We start from the raw sequence: 21,526 nt of genomic DNA, 5'->3' as shown, positions 1-21,526 counted from the left end.
CCAGTGCTGCCGGCCTAGTGCCAATTTCAGATGAACAATGGCATATCCGGGCCAACAGCTACATCCTCACAGTGTGGCAGCAACTCTGGACAAGACATGCTGATGAATTTCAGAAGCTCTTAACTTGCATTCCCCTGTTTGCAACCTTGGACGCAGAGCCTGGACTAGAGTGTCGCAGAGTGGTCACCACAATGCAGAAATTTGGCTTAGCCCAGTCTTCAGAGTTCAACTACAGGGCAGCAATACAGGTGGTCAGACGTAATGGAGAAAGTGCACAATTAGAAGACTGGAGGGTGGACTGCAACACCTGGTCACCCTTGATGCACCAGTTAGATGGTTGAACAGAACATATCAACCACAAGTTGCATACAAAAGATTAACAAAGGCCAGTTCAGAGGTTGACTCTGATGTTAAAATAACTGGTAGACAGTTCCTGGTGATGCATAATTTCATTCCTAACCCATCTTTACCTCAAATCTAATTTCCAGTATAAATTGCATGGTAATATTAAAGCACAGTGCATATGTACAGGGAGTTGCTGTACACATATAGATAAAAAGAATGAAATATTTCCCAACAAAGAAAAATAAAAGAGGGAGAGTTTTGTTCTTTGAAAAATGCGTAAATCCAATTCTACATGCCAGCTGTCTCCTGACACTGTGATGGCAATGATGCCAGGGGATACCATACCTTTTGCACTGATACTGCGAAGATCTGTGATTTTCATTAAGATCTTTGGAAACATGTGAGGCTTGTTGGGTCGTCTCTTTCTGATATAAATTTTCAGTGCTTCCAGCAATGGCTCCTGTAGCTTATCCACTTTTGCTGGTTCTTCAAGGTCCTGGCGGTCTGGAGAGAATAAAAATTCTGCCATTGGTATAAATCTAACGTTTTTCACAACCTTCAAATAACAAGAGGATCCTCCGTGGTCTTGACTGAAACTCTGTAGCACTCTCTATCTTTAGTTCATTCCTCTTTCACGGTCACCCCTCTGTGTCTCTTCTTTCAATCATCATCCTTCTGCCTAAAGAGAACAAGCTGCGAGTCTCATCATATCTTACCCATGCTGTTCCTCAGTTATTTGGAGCATATTACAATATGAGCAATGCAAAACCCTTACTACCCTGCTTCTTGTCTCTCCCTCTACAGGGAATGAGCATGCTGCTAAATGTAACATTTCAAAATTAATTTTGTATCTGTTTATTTTTATAATAAGACTTAATGTGACTCAACTAAGTTAAAAGGCCATATTAGATTATTTGATCACAAGATCCAAGAGCAAGTCAATTACCTTTGCATATCAGCAGATGGCAGCACTAGCCTGAACTACAGCAAATGTCACTCCAAATTTCTTAGTCTCTAAGGTGCCAGAAGTACTCCTCCTTCTTTTGCTGATATAGACTAATATGGCTACCACTCTGAAACCTGACTCCAAATATTAAGGATTCTGATTTGCTACTCACACTAATGATGTTGTCTCACATTAAGAAAACCAGTTATTCTGATGGGTTATGCTTAGAAAAATATTTAAATAAAAGTTAAGCTGAAGTTATATTAAAGATGTACCACTAGTTTAACAATCACACTTCCGTCTCAAATTTTTTTTGCTAGCTATTGCTGTGAGTAACACTTAAGAGTATTATAGCTGAAAGAAATTAGAGGAAAAAAACAACTTTGTTTGCTCTGCACACTTTACAGCACTTAAGTGTATACTTTGAATTTAAGCCAGTTTCTCCTGCTTGTGTCAGAGTTTTGCACAGTAAAAGGTGAAAGAAAAGCATTATTTAAAAATGAGTAGTAAAATTTGACACAGACACTCAGTTGCAGCTGAAACTACTTTTTGAAACTGACTAGATTTTAACCTGAGAGTGTCTGTTTACATATGTCATAGTCAAAACCAAGAAATCAAGTCAGCACCACTAGTGTACTTGTTTGTGTAAAATCTTGTTCATAATTACAATTTTGTAAAGGAGGATTGAGCCCAGGATCTCTGTCTATATGTGTATATATACACACACACAGACACACACACGTGTACGTGTACACATATTTACAGACAGCAATTGGATAAAAAAATAAAAATCCCTCTTGTACAAAAGAAATGGTTAGTTTATTTTGTGTGCACATAATACCATACATAGTTTACAATAAATAATAAAAAAAAACCCATGGGATAAATCCTGAAGTCCTCTCTCAGGCAAAACTCCCAGTGATCTAGCTGACTGATTTCAATGGCAATTTTACTTGTATAAGGACTACAAACTTTGGCCAAATGAAAAGCCCTGAATGTAACTTGCATATAGAAATTAATATATTACACAGATATATTATTATATATATAATAAATATCTATTATCTACATATATAATTATTAGATATTTTAGCAATGTCAATTATTAAGAAAGGAAAGATCCTAATGGACTTGGTTTTAAAGTATCCAAGTTCACACTGTACAATACCTCCACAAATTAAGCAGATGGCACTAAGTAGGCCTGTTTCTGTGTCATCCATTTCCAAAGGCAGGAGTTGGTTGGCAAATGTGAACACAAGGTCAGTTAGCGGACCAAATCCAGCATTGTGCATCTGAGTTCGGTTTAGGGTAAGGCCATCTGAAAATGTCATCGTGTCTTGCTCTGGTGTGTATCTTGTGCAAATTCTAAGGATCTGTGGGAGGAGGGAAAAAGAATGACATCCGATGTGTTCATCCTGGAAAAGACTTGTCATGAAGAATCCAGACAGCTTTTGTGACACAGCAAACTCATGAGGCCCCATATACCCCACAATATTTATTACATAAAGTTAAGATTTGTGCTATTGTTGCCAAAATTCATTATTACAAAGCGCATGGAGACAAAATGAAAATGCCCACTTTTCACTCTGCTAAATGTTTAAAAAGTTGGCAATTTTCTAGGCCAGTCAACTGCTCCCATGAATTCCTATTTAGCCAAAATGATCACAAGTCTTCTACTTCTAAGGTTTGTGTAAGTAATGCACATTATCCAGATACACACACAACAAACCTTTAGTACCCACTATCAGCCTAAATGTACAGTGCTGTTTCCTTGCAACTCTGGCTCCTAACAGATAGTCCTTGGTCCGATCAGTAACAGCACACCAGCCTTGTGTTTGGGCTTATACACATTTTAATGATTCTTTTGGATCTGTTCTATACAGGGCCGGCGCAACCCATTAGGCATCCTAGGGCGCTAACATTTGGGGGGTAGCAACCGCATCTTCGGCCATCCCGGTCATCAGTGGTATTTCAGGGGCGGGACCTTCTGCCGCCTCTGTCGGAGGCGCCATTTTGGGGGCAGGACCTTCCACCACCTAGGGCACCAAAAAAGCTGGTGGTGCTCCAGGTTCTATATAACTGCTCCAATTCCAAGTAAAGTCTCAAAAATATTATGAATAAGGAAAGACAAAAACTTTCCTGAGCCTGTCCCCCCTGCATCTGCATCGGAGAAGTAACAGAACTGAGTGGAACTGCAGGGACCAGAGGGACACTTGATAGCAAAGGAAACTGTGCTACCATCTGTACACAGTCAGCTCGGTAGGACTCAGCAGATCTAGTAGGAAGAGGCCTAACTGGGAGTGGTAGGACAGGTAAAGAAGCAAAGACAAATTCACAGTTGTGATTTTTCAAATGAATAGATCACCACAGAACAATACACTTTCAATTAGTACCCAATACATTCTGAAGTGTTGTTCCACTATCACACTGGTGCTGCACTTCCTGGGAGACGGTTAGGGCTGGTAGCTAGTAAGTGAGCAGGCAGCACAGAGGAGATAGTTCTGTTGAAGCGTAAAAGCGTTTTTCACCTGTAACAAATATTGCATTTCACTACTGTTTCCTGACAGCAGGCAGCTGGGTGTGAGGCTCCCATTTGAGAAAATTCATTTTGGGCAGTCACTTCAGTGAAAAATCATATGCTGTTACAGCGACTGTATTTTGATTACTTGCCCCATCAATAATGTGATTTTCATCTTTTGTTCATCTAAATATCTCTGTTCTCATAAAGCTTTGCTACAGACGCAAATGCTGAGCTTGCTCGTGCCTCCATTTCAAATCAGTAGGATTTTTGCCTCTGACATTAATGGGGGAAGGATCTGAACTTATTGCTATTTCATTTTTCTCTTGGTGTGTAAGAAGACAGCCCCCCAGAGACGAAAGTTATCCCAGGTTTTCCCCTTCACATCCGTAGCCCTCAAAGACCTTCTGTCCTGGTGACCCTTCCTGGTTTTGAAGGCACACCAGCGCCCACTCCCTCGAGCTGGTAGAAGGATCTCTAAAAGTTCTTTATCCCCCGGTGGCGAGTTTAACACCTCTGCAAGTGCTCCTTTCCTTTGCCAGCCCAGGAACTCACTTCTGAGCTTGTGACAGACTGTCTGCAGAGCTGGCCCAACTTTTTCTTCTTCTGTTATATTATTTTCGGCATGTTCAAAGTTTCAACCTGCTCACCAGCCAATCAGAACCCAGACTTCCTCAAGGACCTGAAGCTCCTTTGCTTTGTCCTGTTCAGCAATCAAAACACTGGGAACCCTATTGGCTGGGGAAGAGGTTCCTTTTCCTGCCGTTGATAGCATCTTGTATTCTTTTACTTGTTAAGGCAGCACAGATTACAGTAGGTTTACTCGCATGCGTAAGGCCAGTCCTGACTGACCCTCAGCAAAGTAGAACATTCCATTGTAGGATGGGGAGGACTCGACATAGGGGGAAAAAATGTACAGATAAAACATTTAGAATGCTCTGCATTCGATTAGTAAGTGCTGCCAGGGGTAGATCTATGGTACCAGAGTGATACATTCAGTATGTTGATGTCAGGCATTTCTTAAGAGACAGAAAGAACTCTTATGCTAATCAAGACAAAATCATTATATGTAAACATTTTCTGGATGGGCATGGATTGATTTATACAGTTATTGAGTTAATAAAGACATAGGTACAAGGATCTAAGTAAAACTGACGCAGCCAATCATATACATTCAGGTTACATATAGTGAAAAACAGTTTATAAAATTTCAAGTTTTAAAGAACACACAAAAATATAATTGATTAGCTGGCTCAGCTCACATTCATATTCTTTGCCTTCACAATGCTACTTTATCAGGGCTTGACTGCATCTATTTCCTGTACAGCCAGCTTACTTTGTTTAAGAGACTCAACAAAAAAAAGATTTACACAAATACAACCTAGCACAGAGCAAATTTTAATTATTTCTATAGCTACCGAAGCTCTTACTCAGAAGCCCTCAAATACTTGGCTGCTGACCAATCTGCAGTTGGTTCTTTCATCTTCGCCTGGCAACAATGTTCCAAATGAGTGGGGAGGAAAATCAGAGGGAAGGGCATTTTAGAGACCTACAGGGAAGCTTTTCTCTCCCTTTAAACCTCCTGTAAAAGCCCTAATATGGTATATTTCTGTATACCCTATTTTCTGTCTTAGCCCATAGTCGGGGCATACATCAAAGTATTAAGAATTTGGGCTGAGGGGATGTGTGTGTCAGAATTAAATAGATTTTTCTTTGAATTAGAATATGCTCTCAAAATTCCTTTTAAATCAATGATCAAAAGAGGCATAAAGGCAAATATAACTGGTAGCAACATGAACAATTCTGATTAATTCATGGCACTTCTAAAACTTTGCTGCCCACAAACTCCCTCCAGGGTAAATGTTCTTCTTTTAGACAGTGTTGGTAGGTCAGATGTTCTGAATCTTTACAGAAGAATGGGTAGTAGCTCAACATATATTTCAGGATTATTAGCAGATGTTAAACTACACACTTATATTGTCAATAAGTAAAGGTGGGCAAAGCATCTTTTCCACTTTCACTCCCCATGAACTTATAATACCATGTTTTGCACTTTAGGGACCCAATGGTTTCCTGCAGCTTTTTTGTCAATGATTTGTTTTCTTAAATCATTAAAAAAATGTATAATAAAAGAAGAGATGAAACGAACTGCTGAAGGAGCAAGAATTTCGATACAGCTTAGCCCAATGGACTGTAGAGAAAACAAAGACATCTATCGCTTAGCAAAACATGCTGTTCGTTTTGAAGAGTGCGATTTGCTTTGCTCCTTCTATCATGGAACTCAGAGCTGGAGAAACACTATCAAAGTTATCTAGGGTACTCCTCTGCTGGTGCTATTTGGGAACATTGAGCTTCCTTCTATAAAACATTTAGGGGTATAACTCATTTGCTATGAGAACCACAGCGACAATAGTTGTGTCCCAATATGACAGTAGCCAATGCCGGTCAGATTTCCAACTTTCTGACCGGCAATTCTCAGATTTCAGTTCTTTTTTAATTTGAAGTTGCAAGATAAATTGCTAAGTTAAGCCACAGCCCAAATGTAGAGTCTTTTATTCTAGTATCATTCACCCCACCACCACCATTCTTCCTCAATAATGCATACGGGTGGAGTTAAATGACACGGTGCTAAAAATACCTGAACACTATCTATATTACAGCTTCCATCATAGGTGCCAGGGAGCTGCACCAGTACAGCATTATGCATCCAATTTTTGCCAGAATGGCACAGCCATGGAGATGTCTCTGTCACCAGTGCTGTTGACCATGTGACGGAGAAGGAGCATTAAAACACTGGCACAGCAGAAGCTTGGATGTCTCTCTTCTGCAGTGCACCTGAACTTGACTGGAGCAATTAGTTCCCAGATTTCTTTCAAGTGCCTCCTCCCATACCACCTTATGGTTAAACCATGCGACAGGCCATTTTGAACTGTGTAGCACTTGTTCCCATCATGCAGAACAGAAAAACATAATGGCCTTACATAATCATTACTAAGCCCTTTCTTAAGCAAACTCCTTGTCAAGTAAATATTAAACTTAGATTAATCCAAGAACATACGGGGAATGTCAGTACATTGAATAGAGACAGATACAGTGATATTTTTGTTTTAAACTGAACCACTGTCTAGAAACATACTCCCCTAACATCTTTAATATTGTTTAGATTCTGTAGTGAAGCCAACTGTTTTAATTGTCACACTGCAGTTAAATGCCTCTTGTAGCCATAAAAGAAAGTTCTTAGGCATGATTAAAGCGTCCTTTGTTTTAAGGAATATTTTTATCTTAAAATATCTGGATTCCTCGTGAGGGAAGAACAAATAGCAAAAAAACCCCATGTTAAACAAAAGGAAAAGGAACACATGCAGGAAGCTAAATTTACAAAGCTCTCACTGTCTTTTAAACAGATTTATAAAGGCAGTCTTGACTTTCTTTCAAAAAGATTTTCACTTTTTTAAACTGGTTTGATAGACAGTTCGACTTCCTAGAAACAGAAGCCACAGCAGGTGCTCTCGCTAAAATCCAGCAGTGGCATGTCCACATAATTGTCAGTTCGCACCTATTATTTTGCACACAAGAATGCCACCTTTGTGTCACTGCATGGGTTTACAACACCCAAAATAAGAATGATAATTTTAGGGATTAGAGTTGAGAAATTCTTACTTCTTGTACCGAAGGAATGAAGACAGATTGAACTTTCCTTCTCACCTACAGACAACAACAGATAGAACTATGAAGTGACAGTAATCTCTCTATTATTAAGGCTGTGACCAATTTCTCAACAAACCTTTTCTCTGCTAACTTTGCCAGCATTAAACCAATTTGTGTGGAATTTCTTATGTTTGTTCCCTTGCAACGGGAGAATTTTTCTGTTCATTGGTGGATAAGCAGAGAAGAAATCCAGATATGGCGACTTGTAAAATAAGAAGCAAAGTTTTCTGAATTATTTTAATTTTTAGTAGCATTTTAATCTTTACAAGTCTTGGCTTCAGATTTGGCTTAAATAATGACATTTTCAGTGAGGACAGATGCCTCTAACTTTTCTCTAAAGCTTGGCATTATTCACTACAATTTTTCTGAGTTCAAAAGAATTCCACAGCCCACACTGGATCGAGTTTATGAAGTTTATACTCATAGCCAAACTGCCAGGGTATACTGGAGTTTAAGAAGCAAAGAATCCTGTGGCACCTTATAGACTAACAGAAGTTTTGGAGCATGAGCTTTCGTGGGTGAATACCCACTTCTTCAGATGCATCTGAAGAAGTGGGTATTCACCCACGAAAGCTCATGCTCCAAAACTTCTGTTAGTCTATAAGGTGCCACAAGATTCTTTGCCGCTTTTACAGATCCAGACTAACACGGCTACCCCTCTGATACTGGAGTTTAAGAGTTCATAGTGGTAGTTAGTTACCATACAAAGCTCAGGAGGCCTCTGACAATTTATAAACTCTACAGGAACCCTGGGCATGACTCATGTTAGCAGGGCTGAACAAAGGCAACCTGGGACCCTAGGCATGTAAAAAAAATGTGGGTCCCTGACCTCCACAGCTCCATTCCTAGTGACACCACCGACATGTGCTGCTTGGGCACAAGTCTCCACAGGGAAGGGACCACAGCAGCCCCACATGGTTTCTACTGCTCTTAGGCTGGTGATGAGGCTCCCACAGGGGCCCAACTGCTTGGTTGGTTGCTGTGGCAGGGCAACATAAAGAGCAGCAGCAGGCCAGGGAGGATGAAAATCAAAGTCTAGCTGTGGTCCCCTTCTTCCTGATCCATCCAATGCGGAGGCAGCAATGGCAGCAAGGTGATGGAGTAGGAAACCGCTTTTCCCTGGTGTACCCAAAGGATAACAGGAGGTCCCAGCCTGCCTCAAAACAAGAATCAGTGTAGGGTTAGGGAAGAGGAAGCCTCCAGCCCAAAGGAAGAGGATTAGCAACAGCAGGACAGTGCAGATTGTGAGTCTATTGCTTCTAATCTCCTCCTGCCTAGTGACCCAAGCAGAGAAGTGGCAGCATCCCCTACTCTCCAGGACAGGGTGATGGATGTATTTCCATTGTGGAGAGAGGTGGCCCCACATGGCAAGACTGTCCAGGCTAATCCTGCATTCCTGAAAGTTCCACAGAACTGAAGGGAATTTTTCCAGGGCCAAGCATCCTTCTGGCCCTGCAGTTAAAAAGCTCTGCAGGCTTCCCAGATCTTGTGTGTTCCAGCATCCATGGCTCTTGAGGCCTGCAGGGTATATATACCCTGTAGAACCAGAGAGCAGCCGGACAAACACTCCTGCAGAGTTCACAAACTCTCTAGGTGCAAAGGGGCATGTAGAGTTTAGCAAATGGCAGAAACGTCAAGGAAACTTCCATATGCCCAGGCAGCACATCCTTGTCTGTTCAGAGGTGGAGCTGCCTGGAAAGGACTCCCTGTCTCATTACTACTGTGTGTATCCACACACACAATTATTTGCACTTACATGAGAATATACATGGCAATACTGTTCCATTTTCCCATAAAGTAAGTTTTTCAGAGGCTAGTGGCAGGAGAATTTGAAAAACTTCACCTCAGATTGGGGAATCCAGTGCCACAAATCAGGCTCTTCCTCCCTCCCTCCCCTGGGAGGGCACACCACCATTGGTGCAGGAAAAAACACATATCCTGCTGAACTGAATGCAGAAGGAAGACTGGCGTGTTTAGGGCAGCCTGCTCCAGACAGGGGACTATCCTGGAGTCAGTCAGTCTAGCTGTACAGAGAGGAGCAAAAAATAGCCCATTCACCAGCCTGGGGAAATGTCACGCAGAAAGTGGTGAGGATATGTTTTTGATATGTTTAGTCTGTGGAAGCAGTGGGGAATCCAAGAAGTCACATAGGAAAGACAGAAAGATGTGGCAGGGAGTAAAAGACTGAATGAGACGCACAATGTCTGCACATAAATAACAACAGATTCTACAGTCCTTAATAGGGAGATCAGAGTAGAGACCCATGGGAGAGGAAGAGGGTAGTCATCAGGAGCACATGTGAAGGGGGAAAAAAGACATGGGCCCAGGACAGACAGCTGATGGAACCCCAACCGGGAGAGGAGGATGGAAAAAGCAGAGCATCCACCAAAAGCAACTGGGAAAGAGCACCTGGGAAGGTAAGAGAAGAGCCAGGAAATATACACACCAGAGAAGCTCCAGGAAGAGACCAAGTGGATGGTCCATATTGTCAAAAGCAGCAGCGAAGTGGAGGAATACAATGATGGAGGAGTGGCTTCTAGACATGGCAAAGAGGAGGAGATTACATCAATCACAACACCTGAAATTCCGTTTCTTATCGGATCTGAGTCTGTGTTGAGCACCCTACAAAACTTTTATTGTTTTAGCTGACCAGATTAGCAGGTATGTTTCAAAGCTATATGTCCCCCCATTAGAATTCAGGTATATTCCAGCTGTGAAAACATGCTCTCATCCTATGTTCACATTAGACAAGTAATAAAAATGCTGTCATGAGAGGCATTGACACATCAGGCATGCGCTCCAGCTGCTGTCAGCATGCACCATTCCCTTAGACCACCACCAAGATTCATTTCCCCCTGTTCACAAAACGAGGAAAGAAACAGTTGTGAATGTGTATGCGGCATGTGTGTGTGTGAACAACACATGTGTGGTGCATATTCAGTGTGTGCGCATTATGATCTCGGCAATATGCACATATAGGCACTGTGTCGTGTGTACATGTAAGTGCAAGGTTCATGCCATATATGTGGTATGTATGCAGCATGCATATGTATGTGCCGCATTCGTGTATAGACTGTGCATTCTGTGTACTAATGTAAAACCAAATCAAGGGTTTGAAACACATCCTTATAATTACGGGAAATGGATTATTGCAGGGAAGAAACATACATTATTAATACATTGCTAAAATTACTGACATTTAACTTAAATAAAAATACGGAATTGCATTCCTATTCAGATTACACACAGCTAGCGCAGGTTTAGTTAATGTGCTGGGCATTTCACAGACATAAGATGTGCCACGTGATTTTGTGGTTGTTATGGTAATTGTCTTTTTCTTCTTTTTAAGTAGCACATAAAATAGTCACATAAAACCTGCAAAAATGTCAAAGTTACGTCTCTCCACTATATAGAAGCCTGAGATTATTTTTGAAAATTTCAGGTTTTTTTCCCTTTATTGGTAATTTTAAGTTTTTTGCTGTAACTCACGTTGAGTTTTGTCTCTTCCCTTTTTGAGAGGAACAGAGGAAAGATGGGCAGATAATGAGGAGGGTCGTGCTCTGATAAACTTTTGAAGCATGGCTTGAAGGCTGCCATATTTCCTGTGATATGATGCATCACTTTCTCAAGAATCACTCTATGCTACGTACTTGCAGAGTTAAACATCAGTCATTTTGCTATTACTAAGATAAAGACCACTTATGTTTTTGTAAAATCTACCAAATAAATTTTCACTAGTCACTTTCACCATAAGCTAGGGGTATTTGAACATTTAAGATAAAGCACCAGCTACGAAGTCTACACCTCCCATTTTTTAAAAGGTTAATAACCTACAGCTAAGGAATATGTGCAACCAGTATAGCCATTAGAGAAGCACACAAAATAGAGAGAGAGCATATCCTCAAAGCTAAGCTAGCATTCAATGCTGAGGGAGAGTTAACATTTGGATCTTAACCAATCAGAATTACCAGCTGATGAGGGAGGCATCTTAAGAGCTAAGATTCAGGGGTGAAAAATTAAGATATGTATACTCTCCCCATACTGTTCTGGCAGCAATATATTAACCATTTGCCACTTCAACTTCACAATTATAAATCAATTCTCTACCCATAACTCAGGCAGAATACGCTTGAGACATGTTATCCTTTATAAATGACTTTATTCCTTCTGGTGTAAGAAGAACTTAGCTGGGTCTTATCACAACAGTGCTAACAACGACAGCCATGCAATTGGGAATAAATGGTTCTGCCTTGTGGAGAGACCACACACAATAATGATGAGACAGTCCAGTATGAATGAAAGCCTATAAGCAAGGGGCCAATGAGAGGTGAATCTTGGAAACTGGAGGGAAACCTCAACTTTCTCTTTTTTATGGGCCAGAGAATAATCTCTCCCCCTCTCTCTCTGTTTCTCCCATATATCAATGCCACCTATAAGAGATCTTTAAAAACAAGAAGAAAAGGTCAAAGCAGTTAATATTCCCCTCAATATGATTTCATTTGAAGTTGTGCATTTTGGGGATTTCATGATTAATTGCTTTAACTGAAAATTCTCTAGGATAAACTCCTGGCTGAGGCCAAACAAAATACATACAGTATAGGCATCCAACGGAAGGCTTTTCAGGCCCACGGAGGCATTGCATACACTTTGGGGTTTACTAAAGACAAGAATAGTTCTGCTCATCAGAAAACCAGATGAGAAGATCATTATTTTTCCCCAAACACATTTTGTTCTTGGCGCAATTTCAGTTTTGTTATAAATTACTATAGTGATTAATAATAGTTCATTTGTATTTCTAGAGCACCTTTCATCTCAGCATCGCTGAGCTCTCTGCAAACTAATAATTCATCCTCACTACACTCTGTTGAAGAACATTAGGTCAGTGTTGTTACCTCTGTTTGCCAGATGGGGAAACTGAACCAGAGGAAGGTTAAGTGACTTACCTGAACAGACAAAGTGAATATTGGTTGCAGAATCAGGAGTCAAACCCCGAAGTTCTATTGGTCCAGTTCCCTGCTCTTGAGTATACGTTCTCACATTTGATTTTAAAATTAAACTTGGCATTTTGCTAAAATTTAATGGTGTTAATTTGAAAGTACTTCTCTATAGTGAATTTTAGCACCACCAGAAGTTTTTTGTATTGACATACGGTGCATTTAAGGGTTGGCTCTGTACCTGCCTCCACCTTTAGGTGCAGTAGATTCCATCATTACAACTTGGGAAAATCTTGATCTAAAGATTTATCATCATCATTGTACTCTTTCATTACAGGCATGGCATCAAAGGTACAAGCCATCCCAAGGCTATTATATGGTGAACTGTCTTTCTAGGCATCCTCTATGTAGACCCATAAGTGTAGTGTTCATAATGAAACCTCACTTTCACATTAACAACAGGAGAGGTGGTGTGTTTTCACCACAATTTAAACACATTCAAGTAGATACACAGGGCAAAATTCTGCTCTTTATGTAGCCAGGCTAAAATCAACAGGGCCTGAGGACAGATTCCATGCTTTGAAAGGGTAACCTTTATTCTCCTTTCTCTTCTCTCATGTATCCATTACCACGTTACTGGTGACATAGGTTTCTAAAAGGGTAAGCTCATCCTAAGTAATATATCTGTATGTACGCACTAATCTCTGCTCTCAGTTATACTAACTATCCCATTGATTCATGTGCACCAGAAGAACTGGCACAAAACCTGGTTCTCACTAATGACTTCTGCAACACAGCGCAGTATAAAATACATCTGTAACGCAAGCATAGATTGTAAGGTACAAATACATACCAAGATGTCCAGGCAGGCTGCTTTAAGCAGAGTGATCTGGTCTGCAATGGTCAAACTTGTAAAGCCAGGCAATCGTTTTGCAAATTCCACTATTTTAATAATGCACTTTGTAGCAAGTTCACTGAATTTGTCCCAAAGCCCAAGGTCCAGTCGAACCCGATGGTCTGCGCTAGAGTTCTGGAAAGAAGAGAAGACATCATAAATCAGCAAGCTCCTGTTCAGCAAAGTGACTGATTTGCTAGTAAAATAATAACTCAGTATTTCTGCTAGAAGTGCTTTCTATTAGCATTCCAGGCATTTTCTGCAAAGTTTGCTGTTGTGATGCTGCTGTTTTTAAACTTGGATTAGGCTCCTAAAAATTCTTTGAATGTTTCTGTTACTTATGATTACAGAGGCCATCTGTACGCAGAATACAAATGAACTTAAACATTTCCAAATGCCACTATCATCATTCTTCCCTGTCATTATATAATGAGTGCATTGAGACAGACAATTTACATTTGAACCCCTGAAAATAAAATGAACAGTGGATCTTGAATATTGGCTCATCATCTGGAAAAAGCAGCAAAATATTTTGGAACAGAGTTTCACATACTTAAGGTCTTAGAAAATTGGTTCTACTTAATTTCTCTCTCTGTGGCTCTATGAAGGTTTTATAGCTCTCTCAAAATACCATCCCTCATGAATTGAAGAGTAATTCTTTACATAATGCTACAACTCTCCTTCTGACTATGAAAGCACTATGCACAATTGTTGAAGGTAGTACATTCATTTGAGAGTACAGAGTTCAGTATTTTACAACATATTTGCCTATCAAGCTTCGGGTATTATGAAGACATTCTAAAAAGACATACTCCCTCACTAGTTGTGCCTATATATAAACACACAGATGGACTTTGGATTAAGATGTCTCCTTGCAAGATCCATGATGAAGTGATGGAGTTTATGTTTTCACAATTTTAAAAGGAGGCTAATCTCTTCCCCTCCTCCCCTAAATCTGAGTTGGAGTGGAGAATCAAGTCTAACATTTACATGAATCCACATTTCTAATAGTCATCTCTATGTTTAAACGTGCTCTCTTTTTAAAAAGACAGAAACAATACCCCATTGTTTCTATTTAAAATCTATCCAGCAGAGCTATTAAAATCAGCTTGATTTTTTAATGACACAAGAGAAGACAAGAGGAAATGTCTCTATAACTTTAAACATAAAGAATTCCCTTCAAAATGGACCAAAAGTAATGGGTTAACAGTCACAGTACTGCCCTTTGAAATATTTCTTGCAGCTACTGAGTATGCATCCTTCAAATTTATTTTATTTCATCCTCAAGGACCTTGGTGAAATACAGTACATCGGGGAAAAATAAGATCAAGATGTGCAGTCATTCAGGCTGTAATTACATTTAATAAGCAGTTTATCCAGTTCATAGAAAGATGGCATAGGATAGAGCTGCACAAAGCAGAGCCTAAAGCAGGAAATCGTTTTACAATAGGGTATCCATCTGGAAAAAAAGACGTTGCATGAAACCAGCAAGTGTGAACAAAATCTTCATCAGTATCATATAAGGTTATTTTATCATGCTACACTTCTGGCAAAGGGAAGTTTGACGTGTCGTCTATTAAAAGTAACGCAATGCAGTCTTAACAAAATGTAAATCTAACTCCCTATTAGGCAAACTGAAGAGAAGAGGTAGTTAATAAAACCCAATAATTTGGTGTTTAATTATACTAGTTGCCAGATTTATAGGTATTGGATCTAAAATTGCTAATGCATTACTTTAAAAATGCTGCAAATAGAAAGCCTTTTAACATTTTATTTGGTAATAAACACAGTGATAAGTCTCATTGAAAACAGTTATGTTTTTAGCAGCAGTCCTGCATAAAATTGATTCTACATCATCAATGTAGAGGCTGAACAATAAAACATGAGGTTAATAAAATGCCTGTTGGAAACAGAAACTGATTAGCAATGCTTGGAGATCTCCTCTATCCAGGCAGTGAAAAAACTTCAAACATGAGGAGTTTTGCAGAAGCATGTTTTTTGGATGCCTTTTCCAAGAGCAGTCCATGCATAAATTTAAGGACTGTGCTTCCTGTAATCCCATACTAGTGCACATATGGTGGAACAATACTTAATGCTCACTAGGGACATCTTTATTACTGGCAAAGTCCAACCATGCTATGAAATCCAATTAGTCATTTTTGCCCCATAAATTGATCCCATTTTTTTCAATTATTTTTATTCTCCATTGCAATCCACTCTATCTCCATATAACAATATATTCAGGAAAATATGCACCTTGTACTGGAATCCCTACTGTCTTTAAAAGCCACTTTACAAATGGAACAAGGCTCACAGGTACCACTATGGTTTAATCAAGGATACTGGCTATCCTTCCTTAGCACAAGCAGCAATGCTCTAATTCTAATACAACTGTGGGGATCAAGGAATTCAGTACATACCTTTGCTGAACGCCAGTGTCATGATATATTAATATATGATCTCTGTAACAGCACAGAACAGTAGTCATGTAACTTTAAAGTAGAACAGCTACAAAGAACAAAATACCTGAAGGATGCCTATTTGTACGCTCTCGGCTAGCAAAGTGCTGTTTGGGACAACCCGAAGCAGGGTCCACAGAGTATTTTCTGTTTAATTTTCCCTCTATCTTGAGGCTGGATGTAACACAGCTGTAGACTTACAAATAATATCAGTCTCAAGGGATAAGAAGCATAGTTACACTCAATTATATTATAAAGTATGACATCTCTAGAGAAATTACAGTACTAAGGCACGTTCTCTTAGCTGGATGACAGTAATAAAACAGATCTATTTATGATGGATTTTTGAAATCCATTATCTTTAAACAGCTTGCTGGTTCTCATCATTACAAGAGCTATACTTGCCCAGCAAATGTACTTGTTAATTCAAATGACCTGGGGAATTTAATATGAAAGAATTATTCTTCAATTATTGTAAGTAGACTCTTTTTTCTTCTTGTTGTAATTGTTAGCAATGGGGACACCTTATAGAATGGATGAATATAAAATTTTATAAAACTTATTTTTCACAAAACACAAACTATTTTTAAAAGGGGAAAATATATTTCTTCAGGACAGAACACCTAGAATAAAAAGTCTTGGGTTCCTAAATAAACTGCTCCTTGCAGAGTTCAAGAATAAATAAGAATATTATAATCATAGAACCACAGAATATCAGGGTTGGAAGGGACCTCAGGAGGTCATCTAGTCCAACTCTGCTTAAAGCAGGATCCATACCCAACTAAATCATCCCAGCCAGGGCTTTCTCAAGCCTGACCTTAAAAACCTCTAAGGAAGGAGATTCCACCACCTCCCTAGGTAATGCATTCCAGTGCTTCACCACCCTCCTCGTGAAAAAGTTTTTCCTAATATTCAACCTAAACCTCCTCCACTGCAACTTGAGACCATTGCTCCTTGTTCTGTCATCTGGTACCACTGAGAACAGTCTAGATCCATCTTCTTTGGAACCCCCTTTTTGGTAGTTGAAAGCAGCTATCAAATCCCCCCTCATTCTTCTCTTCTGCAGACTAAACAATCCCAGTTCCTTCAGCCTCTCCTATAAGTCATGTGCTCCAGCCCCCTAATCATTTTTCAGAGGGGCAGCCGTGTTAGTCTGGATCTGTAAAAGCAGCAAAGAATCCTGTGGCACCTTATAGACTAACAGACGTTTTGGAGCATGAGCTTTTGTGGGTGAATACCCACTTCGTCAGATATTCTGTGATTCTTCGTCTGATGAAGTGGGTATTCACCCACGAAAGCTCATGCTCCAAAACGTCTGTTAGTCTATAAGTGCCACAGGATTCTTTGCTGCTTTTACTAACCATTTTTGTTGCCCTCCGCTGGACTCTTTCCAATTTTTACACATCCTTCTTATAGTGTGGGGCCCAAAACTGGACACAGTACTCCAGATGCGGTCTCATCAATGTCGAATAGAGGGGAATGATCACGTCCCTCGATCTGCTGGTATATAGTCTGATACTTGCACTCCAAATGCTTAGATAGATTTCCTAGGGTTGCATCTCTCTGCAGTGCTTTTTTGGTCTTAGCCATTTTGCCACTCTGTCATCTGCTGTAACAGATTCTAGAGCCTTTTGCTCTTGTTTAAAACAAAAAATACCAAAATCGGTGTCAAACACAGTGATATTAAACATGTAAAAGAATCCTACCAATGGAGCAGAGTTTCCTCTTTCAAAAGGTCCAGGCCAGTAAGCTCACGAGCTCTGAGCAGTTCTACACTTTTCAATATGTTTATTAAACATCTCTAGGGGTTGTTGTTGTTTTCTTAAATTGTGAAGCAGTTTACAGAACCAATCCACATTTGCTACCATGTGCATCCACACACTGCACATGGTAGCAAAACAGTCTTTCACACAATGTCTAGATTCACTGTTCTACTAAATGATAAATAAGGACCCCAATAAAAGAATGACTAGGTAATCGTCTGGCTGCAATATATTATTACCATCAGTAAAGTGGAACAGAAAACATTATGCACCTCTAGCTTTCTTTGGCCTCATAATTTTTTGAATTATGGTTTATTTCTAATTACTTGGCACTTCTCTGATTTCCATATTTCAATTTCATGTGCCTCATAAAGGCCAGCTTATTGTATTACCAAACCCTGCAAATTGATTAATCAACATGGCATGAGCATCTGACATATTCTAACAAATCCACGACTCTTCAGTTTCTCCCTTTCATCCAAATAAGGTAAGAATTTTTTAATCTTTGGCATTAGAAAACTACTAAGCTAAAGAAGTGAGATTTAATTTTGTTTGGAACAGTGAGGTTTGTGATCATTCTGATCCCTAAGTTCTATAATCAGGGGCAAGCAGCTGTGAAAGCCCAAACCCAGTGCTTATGGGTCTAACTGTTAAGATATAGGCAGGGACAAGACATAGTAATAATGAGTTCATAAAACAGATTCCCATCTAAAACGCTAAGCTGATAACCAAAGCGTAGTCAGATCAGTGATTTCAACAGTCTACAATTCAGATACAGGGGTGAAGCTGTCTGTGAACCTGAAGACAGTAGTGGTATTAAACCAGTTTTTATGTATCTATGGCTTAGAGACTGAACTTTTTCTGAAGTTGCAGGGTCATAAGATCCTGGTTAAGCCAAAACAGCCCTCCTGAGGTGGCAGAGGGGAGTGTTAATGAACAAGACTCTTATTCAACCCAAGCACCATAAACTAGCAGAGTTGCTAGCCGCATTCTCTTCATTCAGCCCAGTGTTAGACTTGTTGGGGCCCAGGGCAGGAAGCCGCAGCCCAAGTCCTGTCTCGGGGCTGAAGCCGACACCAGGTGGCAGGGCTCAGGTTCGGGCTTGTGCTTTCTGCCCTGGGCCCCAGTGAGTCTAACGCTGGCCCGGTCGAAGCCCGAGCAACTTAGCTTTTTTTGCGGGGCCCCCTGTGGCGTGGGGTGTTCTGTAATTTTTGTTGTCAAAAGGGGTCACAGTACAATGATTTTTGAGAATCGGGGAGCTAAACAGTCAGTGAATGCCATAAGCATTACAAAACCAGGCAAACAGGGGTTTCTCCTATGCCTCCAGAGTTCTCTGTTCTGACTCCACATCAGCAACCACTTGCCTCAGCCTCCCATGGGGAATGATCAGATCAAGTCTTTAAGTCAAACTAGGTCCAGCTTCATTGGGTTACTCAGCTCAGGAAGGCACTCCCTAGGGTGACCAGATGGCGAATGTGAAAAACTAGGAGGGGGATGGGGAGTAATAGGAACCTATATAAGAAAAAGACCCAAAAATCGGGACTGTCCCTATAAAATTGAGACATCTGGTCACCCTAGCCCTCCCAGCTAGGCTCTGAACTTCCTGCTGGCACTCAACCCCACTGTCTGACTGAGTGGCGCCTAATGCTAGGGGACACCACTGGGGTGGGATGCGGTAGCAGCCGCGTTACAGGCAGCACTGAATGAGCAATGTTCTCAGATACGGCACCTATATTTATATTGTTCCAAGAACTAAAAAATAATTATAATTATACCTTAGCGACCAACTTACAATGCAAAAATATAGGGGCCTGTTTATGTTTTGATAACATATTAGCCACATAAAATACCAATACAATAGAGCTACTGTATGATCCTAACATAAAGCTAACACAATAACATATTCATATCAGATGGACACAGTTTGTTTGCCACACAGTCTCTGAGCATAAAACTCTGGAATGCATTCCTGTCTGAGGACATACATTCCAGCTGTGGACATATGATCAGCTCTGACATGGACAAAAAGTGGTTTCCCCTAAGCCCAGAAATGTTTTCCACACTTATCTTTCAGAAATGGCCTTATGTTTACTGAACGGCACGTCTATTTATATGCCATTTCGTTTAAGATGAGTTGTCTCAACGTTTTGGTTTTTTTGGGGTAGGAACCTAACACAGGAGATTCACTGAAAAGCCTCCCCACAAATCCCACAATCTTGATGCCTGAAGTTAAGAACTTCCAATTATGTCACCAGCTGGCTGTTATCAAGTTTACAGCCCAGCACAGCGCAAGGGTCCCAGGAGAGTTGAACGTGCTTGGCCACTTCAGTAATTCCTGTTATTTAACGGCATGCCTGCACTGATTGTTTTGACTAAGTCTATCACGAGCAGGAGTAAGGAGATACTGCCAGAGAAGCACGTAGCAGTATAAGCTTTTTTCAGGGCAAACAATTTTATGCGGTTCTCAAAATCAAATGTGTAAAAGGTTTGTGAAAATATTACATTTTTCTTCTTTTTCAACCCTGTGCATTTGAGATCACAATATTTACACTTGCTTTCTTGCAATTTAATTTTGAGATCTTATAAACAGGGATCTAAGAGCTTTAACCTGACTTCCCCTACATCTAGTTTAAAAAAAATAAAAAGAGAATACTGCACATAGTATGCCAGTCAACACCAATTTTCCTTGATTAAGGTTTGAATAATTGAAAATTTTCCAGTCTTCTCATGCAGGACAGAGCTTCTCATGCACAGACCCAGGTTGAATCCCTCAATCTTGGCTGCACAACACAAGTAACACAACATCTATCTTGCCCCTTTGTCCATTTAAGTTGTTTCTGCTCTCATGGCCAAACAAACGAGAACGCACGCTCAGTCTTACACAGTGCCTGCTGCAGGGTATTTTGCACCTTCCTCAAACATCTGGTACTTGCCACTGTTAGTGACAAATCACTGGATTAGACAGAGCACAGGTCAGTTCCAGTATAGAAATTCCTATGTTCCTATGACTTTCACGGTGACTTTATGCATATTGAGCATATCTTTAACTACTGCATTTGAAAAGCGTGATGTGTTTCTTCTGTATATGCTGCAGTCTCTTATCCATTTTCCAACACACACTACATATAAATGTACACAGGAAATTCTGAGGGATGAAATCTACCTCTTAACCTTTCTACATAGAATTGCACATACAATATAAACTATTTGGGGGTGGTAGCCTAAATTATAAACTGGCATTTTGGAATTTGCTTTATTTATGAATTAAAATGGAAAACACAACATCTGCATTACTCCTGGTCCCAACAGCTAATCCCCATCAGTTTTGGGACTGGGATTAGGCAAAATTTGTAGCTATAATCCAGTAATGTTTAAAAGCACCTCACTCATGAGGTTCTAGTCTTCTGGAGCTCAAACATGGTTTGCAGCCTTGTGAAGGAATTTAACAATTAAGACACTTCTCGCAAAAACATATGCATGTGCTTAACTTTACGCATGCAAGTAGTCCCATGGACTATATATCCATTTATTTGCTAGGTCAATACTTTGATCTTTCCATCTTTTAAATTAAGATTGGATATGTTTTCTAAAAAAAGAGATCTCTTACCTCAGAGGTGGGCAAACTATGGCCCGCAGGCCAATCTGGCCCATGGGACCCTCCTGCCCAGCCCCTGAGCTCCTGGCCTGGGAGGCTAGCCCCCAGGCCCTCCCCTGTTGTTCCCCCTCCCCCACAGCCTCAGTCCCGGAGGCCGTCCCGAGTGGGTCAGATAAGGGGCAGGGGCCGGTCCACACCTGGCTCTTTGGGGAAGCACAGCCTCCCCTAACTGGCCCTCCATACAATTTCGGAAACCCAACGTGGCCCTCAGCACCAAAAGTCTGCCCACCCCTGCCTTACCTTGTACAGTAACTGGAGTTCTTTGAGATGCATATCCCACATCAGGATGGGCGCTTGCCTGCG

At 40.5% G+C, this 21,526-nt stretch overlaps 1 protein-coding gene across 3 annotated transcripts in view; it reads right to left on the bottom strand.

Annotated features, from left to right (window-relative positions):
- The window catches only part of RARB (retinoic acid receptor beta), a 674,993-nt gene that overhangs the window by 7,259 nt on the left and 646,208 nt on the right, over positions 1-21,526 (bottom strand). For all 3 annotated transcript variants that reach the window (XM_050938490.1, XM_050938491.1, XM_050938492.1), the window contains 3 exons: positions 13,305-13,481; positions 2,460-2,664; positions 691-849 (listed from right to left, as the gene is read on the bottom strand). In XM_050938490.1, coding sequence (XP_050794447.1) covers positions 691-849; positions 2,460-2,664; positions 13,305-13,481 — 541 coding nt within the window. The remainder of the gene's footprint in view (positions 1-690; positions 850-2,459; positions 2,665-13,304; positions 13,482-21,526) is intronic.

This window comes from Gopherus flavomarginatus, chromosome 2 (assembly GCF_025201925.1).
Source record: "Gopherus flavomarginatus isolate rGopFla2 chromosome 2, rGopFla2.mat.asm, whole genome shotgun sequence".
Classification (NCBI taxonomy): Eukaryota; Metazoa; Chordata; order Testudines; family Testudinidae; genus Gopherus; species Gopherus flavomarginatus.
This window is presented reverse-complemented; position numbering and strand designations above follow the sequence as displayed.